Raw genomic sequence first — 12,497 nt, 5'->3', positions numbered from 1 at the left:
GTGTTAAACTCGTGCAGAAGTCACGACGACTATTATTTTAATGGGCTAACGAGGCTTTAATACGCGCAGGCCAGGCAGCTGCCAGACAGTTGGCAGGATTTAAAATTTGATTGCATGCAGGAAAATGGGGCGCTGGCGACAAGTGTGAAGGACAACGTCTCGTTGAGGCGCTGCCAAACAGCGCGTAAAGTTGAAGAGCACACAGGAAAACATCCATGCACACCCCCACACACACACACAGACAGAAGACAGACACACATGCACACATAGACACATAGACACTGTTACAGCGCTGCTCTGTGTCTGTCATGCCGCCACACTCAACGCTATTCCAATGTCTGCAATCTATCTCAGCCCCACCCACCCACTCTCCCCCTCTAGAGCTGTTGTCGTTTGCTCTTGATGGCATTTGGTGATGATGCGTTTAAGTGTGTTGATTGCACAAAAATTGAATCTTAAGAACATATTTGCATTTGATTATTTGTTGCTTGTAATTTATATGCAAAATTAAAGCCGGAATGTGCTCCTTGCACTTGTTACGTCTGCCGGCAAATAATATTTATAAATGGACGCCCTGTGTGCTCGTGACATATTTTATTTGCTTATCAAGGCGAGACGTGTGCGAATTGCCAGGCAAACAAAAGCAAGCGACGCTGATAACTGTTTCAGTTTTCGCTAAAAGTACTAAACGAATATTGGAAATTGTTTCCTGCCATCAGCCCTACGGAATACTAATTGAAAATTACTTTTAATATGGTTAAAAGCTTTTCTGGTACAAATGTTACGAGCCTCGTCTCGTCTCATCTCTTACGCATATTTGTTAGCTCAAAACTGAATCAATGCCGTTCAGGATCTGCTTGTTCGGGGGAGCGGATATGTAAATGCTTTAATTTCACAGCTGGAGCTTAAAAAACCAGACGTTGTGCATTATTTGCAACCCCCAGTTTCGATACTTGCCCCACATCTTGACTTTCTCCTTCTTCCTTCCACTTCCCCCTTTCCCCCTTCCTTTTGCCATTTCCCATTTCCCATTTCCATGTAATTCGATAGACTTGCTGCCGTCTCTTTCGTGTTTGTGGTCGCCAAAAAGAGCGTGGTCCGCGCTCTCGCTGAATGTGTTGAAAACAAGCCAAGTGATGCGAATGTGGATGCGAATGCGGATGCGGATGCGAGTGAGAAAAACACGTAAAGCAAAGTTGCACTTGCGTAAAAGTTTCGGCTGCTCCACGTTTTGTTGCAAATAAATTAAGTGCAGGCGACGTTGAGGCTTATTGGCACAGCTTTCGCTTATTTTGTAAACAAGCGCTTGGCGGCAGCAGACACGGCAAGCCAGTGGGCGTGGCGTGGCGGCTGCACCACACAACACGCAGAACAACACGCAGCTCGACGCGACCTGTTTCCGCTGTCAGTTAATTCAAACAGCGTTGAGAACACACGAAGCTGTTGCAGTTCTCAATGCAGCGGCAGACGCCCTCACCACGCCCCTAGACACTTACACTTCCCGCCTGTTGTGCCAACTTGCTGCTCGACAGATGTCAATTGATTTCATTTTTTTCTTTTTCAATTCTTTTCAAAGACAAAAACAACATTGCCACAAAGCGTACTCTTTGGCTTTCACAAGCAACATTTGGCTTTCAACGTTTACTGAGCTCATCAACATCAAATGAGTTAAGGCCGCATGGCAGTTACTGCGCACTTAAACTTAATTTGCTCATAATACACACAGCAAATGCATTTAAAGCTGATTTATTTAAATTTGCTTGAAACTGATAGGAAGATCCTTCCTACTAATAACCTTCCCTATTGCCATAGTTTCCTCTGGAGTTGAGCCCACAATTGTTTTCCTTTGTCCCTATACTCGATTGCTTTGCATTCAATGATCATGCTGGAGCAGTATCTCTTTCCAGAAAAGTGCTTGTTGTAGAGGCCAAGACTGGCAGCATATCTTTGCCAACTTAAAAAGGTTTCCATAAACTAACCCAATTTATTGGCAATGGTTTTCTACTCCTCAGTTTATCGTATCTCATCGAAGGATGGGAAAGGCGAAAGACGTTTCCATTGCAATGAAATCTTTGAGAATGATTAATTTTTAATAAATAACAGAAATATTAATTTGGGCTGAAACATTTCAGCATTCCTTGTCTTGATTATGGCACCTGAAACTGACTTCAAAGAAACAAGCTGTTTGCAGATGCTGGTGAGTAATTCATGTAGTTCCATTTGGCGTTGGGATTACCGTTTCTCATTTGCAAAGGTTTATTTTACACTGTTTTATTGATACAAAGAGTAAAAGCAGAAAAAATGCTGCAATTGCAGTTGCCATTGCAGTTGCAGTTGCCGTTGCCGTTGCAGCTGCAGTTAATTAGTATGCAGTGATTTTTAATGGCGTTAATTTCATGCCATAAATGACGCTCAGCAGAGACGTCAGCTCAATTTTGTGTTAATCAAAAATTTAATTAACTACAGTTGGACGCGTACGCAAAAAATAAAAATATAAACAAATATTCAGACAACAGCTTAAATTGCGACACACTGCAAAAAGGGATCAAAAGCATTTTTAAATTAAACTCTTCATACGGTTCTTGGCTGGCTTTGGCCTACTTTAAAAACATTCACTTTACAACATATCAAAACTCTCTCGCTGGATACAAATTTGTTGTATATTTCCAGTTCGTTATCTGCGTCGATTTTAGATACTTTCATAATTTTGGGAGCAGTTAACAGTTAAGTAAATGGTTGAAATGCATGCAGCTATCATAACTCGAAGTGGCCCTCCTACGACAGTCTCTGGGTAGCCCGCCCGAGTTGCTGCCTGCTGCCTTGCAGGACGAAGTTTGTCGACAGGAAGTGACAGTTGATTTAACACGAGCACACACACACACACTTTATATATATATATATATATATATATATATATGTATATAGACAGCCAGACAGACAGACATGCACCTGTCGTCAAAACTTGCATAAGTCATGAAAATGCATGCACTCAACTCGACAGGCCCCGTCCAGACTTTTTGTGAAATGGCACAGACTCTTCATCCGTCCCATCCTGTTCCGCCGCCATTAAAAATGTCAACTCGAATGATTTTCGTGCTTACCTTGCTTTTCACTTTGATGCAAATGCTAGACCACAGCCATAGTCCCTGCCCCAGCTCCAGCTGCAGTCTCAGTCACAGTTCCAGCTCCACAAGCAGCGCCAACACCAGCTAAAGATTCAAATTCAGCTTTACATTCCAATTCAGTGCTGAAAATTTATGTCAGCTAATTAAATTTAATGCCTTTTGTGTGACACTTTGCTTTGGAAAGAAGAAGTCGAGAGGTTGCCATGAATTCGACTTGGTAAGTTATTCTAGTCAGAAATTGAGGACGGCAGGTTGAGAAGACATTGGACTTTAATATTTGAACACTTCTGCAGCTTAAATAAGAGATTAACTAGGCCTGCAAGACCATACGCTCTAGTTGGCTCTGACAGCTACCAGACACAACTCGGCCAACAACAAATAACACAAAACATGTCAATTTATATATAACAAAGGAAATTTGTGCCAAACATAAACACTAAGCAAATGGCAGTTTTCGATTTTTAAGATCTCTTTATTAAATATCTTTACGGCGAATGCTTCGAGCTTTGATTTTTGTTGTTACTAACAAACTAGGTTTTTATATAAAAAATTCAATTTGCTTTAAGTTTTTAGCTTTAACATGTAACAGGCTAATATTCTGCTAACATTGTTATCGATATTCTGTTAACAGTGTCATACCAAGTCTGTGCTAGGCGAAGTAGTTGTCTCACTCTAGCGCATGGGATAACGCGTGGAGAAGCACTGATTGGATATACAGAAAGCGAAACGAGAATCGACTTTATGTGTTTTTAGAGAAGGAAATAAGAATAAAGACGATCACAATTATTATTATTATTGATCTACCGAAATCTTAACATTGTAAGATAATGCATACCAGTTCAAACCAGTTAAAACATTTTGCAAGCTGAACTATTCAAACGATAATCTCATAATAATAATAATAATTGATCGAGCTACCAGTGATGGCTTAACATGTGCGCATGTAAAAAGTAAAGAAAAACATTACGACACAATGACGGCAATCGCTTTACAAACGCAAATTATATGCAAATCTTAGTATATTTAAAGTGTTAAGCGTGGCGCTGCTTGCTGGGGCCAACAAAAAAAGTCAAGGATTTCATAGCCTTACCAGAGTAAGAATTTCAACATATTTTATCGATAACATCAATCTGGAATATTCAAAAAGATTTTGTATACAAATTTGAATATTCTCTAAAATATATTTTTACCAAATTTGTTAATACGTAAAGTAGTTTCAGTGTGCAGTCAATTAGTCGTTACGTCCAGATGGTATGAAGGATAGAAAATATAACCGGCTTCAATGATTGTTAAGATAGAAGATAAGCGGATTCTGTGCAGATTACGCAGAAACAACAATTTAAACAAACTTAAATTAAATTTAATTTAAATTTGTCGTTGATATCGCTTCAAAGTGAGCTCAGACAACATTTGATATTTCGTCAACCAGCAGGTAAAAAACTGCTTAATAAATAAAAATAGCTCGGCTAATATAGTTCAAGACTTTCGATTATCAGAGATTTATGTATTTTTTGTTTACCGTTAATTTACATTTACCAAGTCCCTGCCGTGAGGTTGCATATGGAATTCTTTTCAATGCAATGAATTTCTTAATTCAAGCTAAACTGGTTATAATTGGTAAGTAGCAGTAGTTCAATATGAAAAACATTCTCCAATTTGTTGTTTATTCGATCTGACTCAAGCTCCGTTCGCAGGAGTCATTTCTTCTGATTGCGCTTCAATTGTGACAAAGTCACATTGGTAAAAGGATTAAAGCTACTTGGTATGTGAGGTGCAATGCGTACAAATTGTTTCGTTTGTTGCTAAATTTATGAGTTGATCGCAAAGAATGGCAGACAGAAACCCTTTGACTTAGCTACTGCCTAAGTAAGTGACTGCGGCTTCATTGCCATTTGCCATTTCCCATTTCCCATTCCAGCTCTTGTTTATGCGCTTATTTATTATTTTACTTTTATATGGGCAGCGGTTCTCTGGCTGTGGTTTGCCAACGATTTGGGTTTCCTTCATTCCTTCTTCAGGCTTCATTTTTATGGCAATTTGACGCCATTTTATTGTCACACCGCAGCGTTGGCCACTTTAGAGTTGTCTCCGGCAGTCATAAATTCCGCCACGTTGGCCATTTTGTGGCATGCTGAGACATTAATTCGGTGCCAATGTCCATGTTGCTGTTGTGGCTGCTGAACCCATTGTTGCTGCTGTTGATGCTGCTGCTGCTGCTGCCGCTTACAGGTCTTACGTTTCCGCTATGCGAGCGAACATAATTTATTTGCACTCGTTTTTGCTGTTCAAGAAACTTCATATTTTGTCGGTATTGCTAGCTGATTGGAAATCTACCACACACACACACATACACACTCACTGTGTGCAAGGTTTTCCAATTTCGTTCCAGAACAACAGCAACAAACCAACAAGAAGTGCAGCCAGAGTTATGGTAGCAAAATCAACACCTTAAGAGGTGCCTTATCCAGTGGCAAAGAAGCAACATTTCAGTGGTGTGCGAGAATGCGTATGATAATGTGTGTGTGTGTGGGTGTGTGTGTGGGTGTCTGCCTGTGAAGGACGCGGTAAGCAGTAAAATGCCAAACGCAAATGTCGCCAATATCCCAATGGCAATCGATGAAAATTTATAGAAAATTGCGCACAAATAAAATTTTACGTTTGTTTGCTTTTTTCATTTACGATGGCAGCACGCGCATTCTCCTTTCTCCCACTCACTCACTCATTCTCTCTCGCCCTCTCTGTCTCTCCCTTCATCTTTCTGGCTTTGTTGTTTAGTCCGTTTTCTTGGATTATTGAAATGCATTTTCTTGACTGTTGCTCGTCATTGTATTGTTTCTTTTTTGCTTCTAGCCGCAACAGAACGATTTGCTCAGATGCAATTCTTGTGCTGTTTGTCGCTCAAACAGATGCTGCTGCAGCCACGCGTCCCTCCACATGTGGCAAGCGCAGCATGAGCCAAGCATCTCAAAGCTATTTATGTTTACGATGGCCGTTTACCATTTCAGTTAATTGAAACATAGAAGAGCAACAAACCTAGAGGATATTATCTACACATAGCAACTGGCGTTGGCCTTGTCCTGTCGCCTTCCGAGCGCCCAAAGCACGAATTGCTAAATATTTTCAATGCTTTTTGTGGGCCACTGTTTTCAAATTTCCAGCTCAAAGCAAAGTTTGGAAGCTCTTGGCATTGCTTTCACTTTGTGCACAGAAAAACACAACAAAAAACTATGCAGTCGGGTGCAACCGACTAATCTATACTCGACTAGAAGACATCGCTAATATCTGAATAATAATTAGTTGAGGCTCATTATTAGACGGCGAAGTCAATAAAATTGTTGGCATCTGTCTGAAAAATAACTATGTTCCTTAACTGTGACTATATTGGCTTTTATATTATTACTGCATTCACCCCAACTAATTTCAGATATAACACGAATAAACTCTCTTCATCTCATTTAGTGTACGAAGGACACAAATAAACAAGGCTTTGGTACGTACTTTTTGCGTAGCTCGCTTTTGGCAATGCAGTGTGAAAAGTAACTTTGTTGGGCTATGTGAAACTTGAACCGTTGCAGTCGCTGAGCGCAGGTGCTAAGCACATCTGAAAACCAAAACAAACCTCATATATTTCCAGAGAACGTTTAAATAAGCAGAAACAATTAAGCCAGACGGATTGTTAGAGCCATCTCTTAAGCACAGTGTTTTGTTGAGAAGACTTTTGAAACACTCTAAATAAGCCATTTATTAGTTAAATTTCCAATACTCGAATTATAATACTAATACTAATGCTAATGCACCAAACTATATCTAATTTACTCATGTATCAAATACCAATAAAGGCTTTTTATAATGAGACTTGAGAGTAGCCTTAAAATGCACTGATTATAAGAAAAATACTTCAGACAAATCTTTTTAAATATGTATTTATGGTATATTGAATTATTATATTAAATGTCAAATATATATAAATATAGCAAATATATAATTTAAATAAATATACAATAAATTAAAATTTTTTTATTTTTTGTTTAGTTGCTGTTTTTATTAAATATATATTTTATTATATTATTCATATAATTATGAGAAGAATATTTAAGAAAAATCTTTTTCAATATGTATTTAAATATTATAATTATTATATATATGTATATATTTAGTTATATTAAATATCTAATATGTATAATTATATATTAATAAATTAAATATATATTTTATTATATTATTTATATAATTATGAGAGGAATACTTAAGTCTTTTTAAATAGGTATATAAATATTATAATTATTATATGTATTTTGTATTATATATATATATTTAGTTATATTGAATATCTAATATATATAATTATATAATATATTAAATATATATTTATTCTTGTAATATATTCTTTACCGCGGGCCGCTTTAAGCTATATAAATGAGTCAAAAATATTCTTGTTTCTTTAGTCAAACAGTTGCAGGTGATTGTTTGTGTGTGTATGGGTGTGTAGTTGTGTGTGTGTAGGTGTTGGTATGAGCATTAAGCAATTATGAAACTTACACCATCTTGGCCTTATCGTGTATATTTTTATGGGTAGCAACTTTTGTGGCCCAGGCTGTATAATTAGCTTAAGCTTAAAGTTTTTAGCAAGGCTGCTGGGAAACGTGTACATAACAACAACAACAACGCCAGCAATAACAACAACAACAACATCTGCATAAACAAACAAATTTTGCGCAAGTTTGCATACTTTTTTTGGTGCACGCTAATTAATACAATTAAAAATTAAATAACTTTAAACTCAATTCTCAACGCTTCATTTAGCTGAGCTGAGTCTCGAGGGCGTTTCGCTCTGCTTCTCTGTAGTTGTTGGTGCATTCGATGTTGTTGTTGTAGTTGTTGGCCGCATGTTATTGCCCTGCGAGTATCGGCCTATACCGCAACTGCTAATTGTGGGCATATTTGCTTTGGGCCAGGCTCAAAGCAGCCAACACAACCACAGAGAGCAGTAGCAGAGGCAGACGGCAGAAGGCAGAAGCCAATCCTTAAGTCAAGCATCTGTGGAAACCATCGCCACTTTATGCACAAACGAGACCCCAAAGTGCCCTCTGCCCCCAAAATGAAGATGAGTGCAACAAAAACACAAATATTGCATATCAATAATAACTCTCTATGAGACTGTGTGTGTGGGCGTATCTGTATTTACATACGTATGTGTGTGTATATGTATATGTGTGGAGGATATCTACATTTTGGGTGGGCGAACAAATTTTCCGCATCATTAGATGGAAAAGCACTCGAGTGAGCTATCCGGGGAGTTATTTTGCTTGTTTCCTTGGCTTTTCTTAGCTTTCGTTGGCTTTAAGCAGACGATTCAGCCAGAAACTTTTTTGGTTACTGCTGCGAGTGCCATTCAAACTCATCACTCGCCATATTCATCAACTTGATTTCTGTTTGTGCCATGTGTCTTACGCTTTTGCTCTATCGCTCCCACACACAGGCTCTCTCGCTCTCTGTCTCCCTCACTCCTGCGCGGCTGTGCTGAAATCTCTGGCAAAGGACGCCTTAAATTCACGAAAGCCCCAAGTCGCGTATTGGAGGGCAATGCCAATCCTAAATAAGTTGTACAAGTTGAATGGGTAAAAGCTGCCTAGACGCCGGCTGAGCGAGAAGCAAACGTGTTTACAATGTTTACAATGAAAATAACGGGATATTTGCAAGAACATTCCAATGAAAGCTTTGGAACTTCAAATACTGGTGACGGATTTCGCCACTGCTATAAAAAGCTCCAGTTTTAGCGCAGCAAGCTTTAGCCTAGTGAACAACACTTAACCCATGTTAACCAAAAAGTTTCCGTGTAATAAGCCAATTCTTTTTCCAACTAAAGTCGCCTTTATATTTTACAATAATGATTATTTATATACATAGAACGAAGAATTATTACTAATAGGAGAGATAAGTGCACTAATGATACACAAGTAGAGATAGTATACTCGATTAGCAATTTAAGTCTAGGGAAGCTTTTTAAACTTCAGCAGGCACTCATACAGCGTCAGCTGGCGAGTCTCGGGCATTAGCATGAACACCAAGAGCCCGAAGACAAAGCTCAGGCCACCAAAGGTGAAGAAGAAGACCGAATCTCTCAGGTTGTGCTCGAAGGCGGCCGCCATGAGGCCCAGATGCAGTGCCTGCTCAAAGATGAGGACGCCAGCCAAACACCTAGCCTTGTGTGCCACGCTGAAGGCCTCGCCCGTGTAGACCAGGGCGGGCACAGCGACACCCGCAGCTACAACCAGCTCAAAGAGCAGCATGAGCAGCGCAATCGCTTGCAGATTGATGTCGTAGTAGGTCTTCTTGACGGCCTCCAGATGCTCAAAGACGCCGCCAACTATGACTATGACAATGCCCGCGACAAAGAGCGACAGCGAGCACAGCTTGCGACGCCCCTGCCAGTCCACCAGCAAAGCGCCGCCCAGGCTGCCCAGCAGGCCACAGAATGCCAGCCAGTAGAGGCAGTTCATGTCGCACTCGAGGCCATGCCAGCTGACCACCAGGAAAGCGCGATTGTAAGGCAGCGAGAGCGCCAGTGCCGCGAAGCAGCGCAGGAAGAGCACCTTCAGCAGCGGCACCAGGCGACGCGCCCAACGTTGCCAGCAGGAGTCAAGCGAGCCATCGGTGAACTGCTCCCAGTCGATTGTGTTGTGCAGCTGGCGGCAGTCCTCGCGCAGGCGCAGCAGCTCAGTGCCGGACTGCGAGTGGCCATTGAGCTGTTTGAGCGTGTCGCCTACTGCCATATCCCGGTCTTGCCGCAACAGCAGCAGCGGCGACTCCAGCCGATAGGACAAGGACAATATGACAGCAGCCACGCCCAGGGCGGCCAGAAAGATGCCGTGCAGCTGATCGATGTGCATGGTGTGGCCTCTCTCCATCGGCTCCAGAGTGTACCAGACACGCGTATAGAACACCTGCACACAGACGCCCAGCCACAGGAAGATGCGCTCGCAGCTCAGCAGCATGCCGCGTATCGACTTGTTGGCCATCTCCGAGCCCGTGACCAGCGCCTGCACCTGAGTCAGGCCATACGCGGCACCCACGCTCACGCTGCTGTAGCAGGCGGCGATGAAGTGCCGCGGCAGCAGCAGATTCAATATGCCAGACACAAGCAGCAGGAAGCCGCTAGAAGTCTGCAAGGACAAAGAACCAAGTTATCGATCATAAGAATGGCTTTCAAAGCTTAGCGAATCTGTTGCTCATGGAGAAGGAACTGGCATCAATATGGCACAGACAAAGAGAGCCCGTTGTGGTATATCCCCGAATTCAGCGAGATTATCAGAGCTAATGTCTAATGGCTAATGGCTAATGGCGAATACGAGTCGAAGTTTATCAGTTTATGAAAGCGAGATAAGCAGTTAATTGCTGCAGAAGCACTTACGTAGGCCACGTTTTTGGTAACGCGCTGCACGAACAGCGCCGCCAGCAGAGCACCGAACGCGGCGCCAATGAACCAGCTCATCATCAGATTGTGGGTGCTGTAGCTGTTCAGGAACTTGCCCGCTGGCGTATCGAATATAGACCAGGCCAGTCGCATGCCGCTGCCCACGAACACCAGCGCAGCTGCAGGATACAGATATATCAGATATAGAAAGTGTTGAATCAGAGAATAAAGTCCAAGCGTCGATTGCCAATCGCCGATCGCCGATCGCTGCCTTGCCTGGCGTAACCTTACCCGCGGTCAGGGACTGAAACTGCAGGCGATAGTGCCACATCTGACGCAGCCAAGACAGCTTGCCCTCCTCCTCGATGGTGGGCAGTATAGGCATTGTGGAAGACTGTTTTGACCTATTGTATAGTTGGCCAAGATTGATTTATTTGGTGCCTCGCACTGTCACTCGCAGGTATTTTGTATGTTTGTATTCTGTTTATTTGGTTTCTTTTGTTTTTGGCTAGCAGTCGCAGAACTTATCACTTGTTTTGACCGTCGCCGTCATTTTCACACACTGAGTTACATATTCTTATGGAGTTTTGATTTTTCGCGGCTCTATACACTTGCCCTCTGAGAGCTGGGCAGTTGCTGTTCGCCTGACCGACTGGTTGCCTGTGCAGTTGATAAACGGAAAGCGCTCCCAGCAGTTGTCTGAAGTGCTTGGGGCGAGAACGTCGAAGCTTTGATAAGATAAACGCCAAACGCGAACAAACAGACGCACAAAAGTTTTCGCTTGCTCCCTTATCAATATGATTACTGGATATAAATAAATTAATTAAATTTGAATAGTAGGCGTCAGAAGCGGCAGAATGGACACAAACGCCAAATAACTTTCAGACTGCTGACAGTGCTGATATCAAGGTGAACTTCGCATGCTCTACACTGAGCAAAATCGAAATCATTTTATCATAAATAAATCATACTCATTCGTTCTCTAAGTCCAGATGCCACATTATATCAATAGAACTTAATAAAATGAATTGGTATTCATGAACTGCCTCGCAGAGGTAACAAAGTATTGAAAAATAATTTACACTGGATTACTTTAAGCAAGCGCTGCTCACAATATATGATGTGATTCCACAGATGTTAGCTTACTCCTGTTCTGATGTGAACTTCCATTTTGATGTGGTAATCAGCGATTGGCATATTATTTATCCCATCAGATTAATCTTGTCAAGCACTCGGATCACTCGTAATTTATGTTAAGCTCATGAAAAAACAATTAAATGTAATAAATGCATTATGTCCCTCAAGCTGACTAAAGAATTTTTAAAAATTAATTGCAGACGTGTTTTGCACACTTTTCAATTAGCATAAATAAACGCAGTAAAACAGTTTTAACGTTTAGTGTTATTTGCAAGTCAAAAAGTCTATAGACTTGAATCCCTTTATTCAGACATGACATAAAATCGCACTACTATTTTTATGAACACAGCTGCATATATTTATTTATTTGAAACACACTATTTTATGTAAATGAAACTAGGGCAAGGTCAGGCTATACCCTTTATGTATAATCAAGAATAATCCAATCAGATTTTGATATGTGGTAATTATTTATTTATTGACTTATTTGTTATTTAAGTGAAGTATGTCTTCTAGATTCCATGTTTTGATTGCAAGTTTTATATGTGACATTGTATTATCAATCTACGTAGCCATATCTTTGCTCATGCTTGTAGTTTCTCTCTCTCACACTCTCACTTATTCGCTCCTCCTCTCTCTCTCCGCCTGCCCATTTCTCCCTGTCGATTATTGCTTGCTTTTATTTTTAGTGCTCTAGCCCGTTCTCTAGTTTATAGCGATGGTTGTTTTTATAGTCGCTTATCAAAAATAGGCCAATAAAATTGTTTTTAGTATATATTTGTGTCTACATTTATACAATATTAATATGACCTATTATAAAT

The 12,497-nt window shown here is 40.8% G+C and overlaps 1 protein-coding gene across 1 annotated transcript; it reads right to left on the bottom strand.

Moving 5' to 3' along the window:
- Nucleotides 1-9,097: 9,097 nt before the first annotated feature.
- On the bottom strand, nt 9,098-11,445 carry LOC111597465. Its single transcript, XM_023312213.2, has 3 exons — nt 10,831-11,445; nt 10,537-10,718; nt 9,098-10,288 (listed from the first exon to the last, which is right to left on the bottom strand). Exons 1-3 carry the CDS (start codon nt 10,922-10,924, stop codon nt 9,116-9,118), a joined length of 1,449 nt encoding a protein of 482 aa, XP_023167981.2. The 5' UTR covers nt 10,925-11,445; the 3' UTR covers nt 9,098-9,115.
- Nucleotides 11,446-12,497: the final 1,052 nt, after the last annotated feature.

This window comes from Drosophila hydei, unplaced genomic scaffold, assembly GCF_003285905.1.
Source record: "Drosophila hydei strain 15085-1641.00,03,60 unplaced genomic scaffold, DhydRS2 tig00000001-arrow-pilon, whole genome shotgun sequence".
Classification (NCBI taxonomy): domain Eukaryota; kingdom Metazoa; phylum Arthropoda; class Insecta; order Diptera; family Drosophilidae; genus Drosophila; species Drosophila hydei.
Note: the sequence above shows the minus strand (reverse complement) of the source record. Positions and strands in the feature narration are given on the sequence as shown.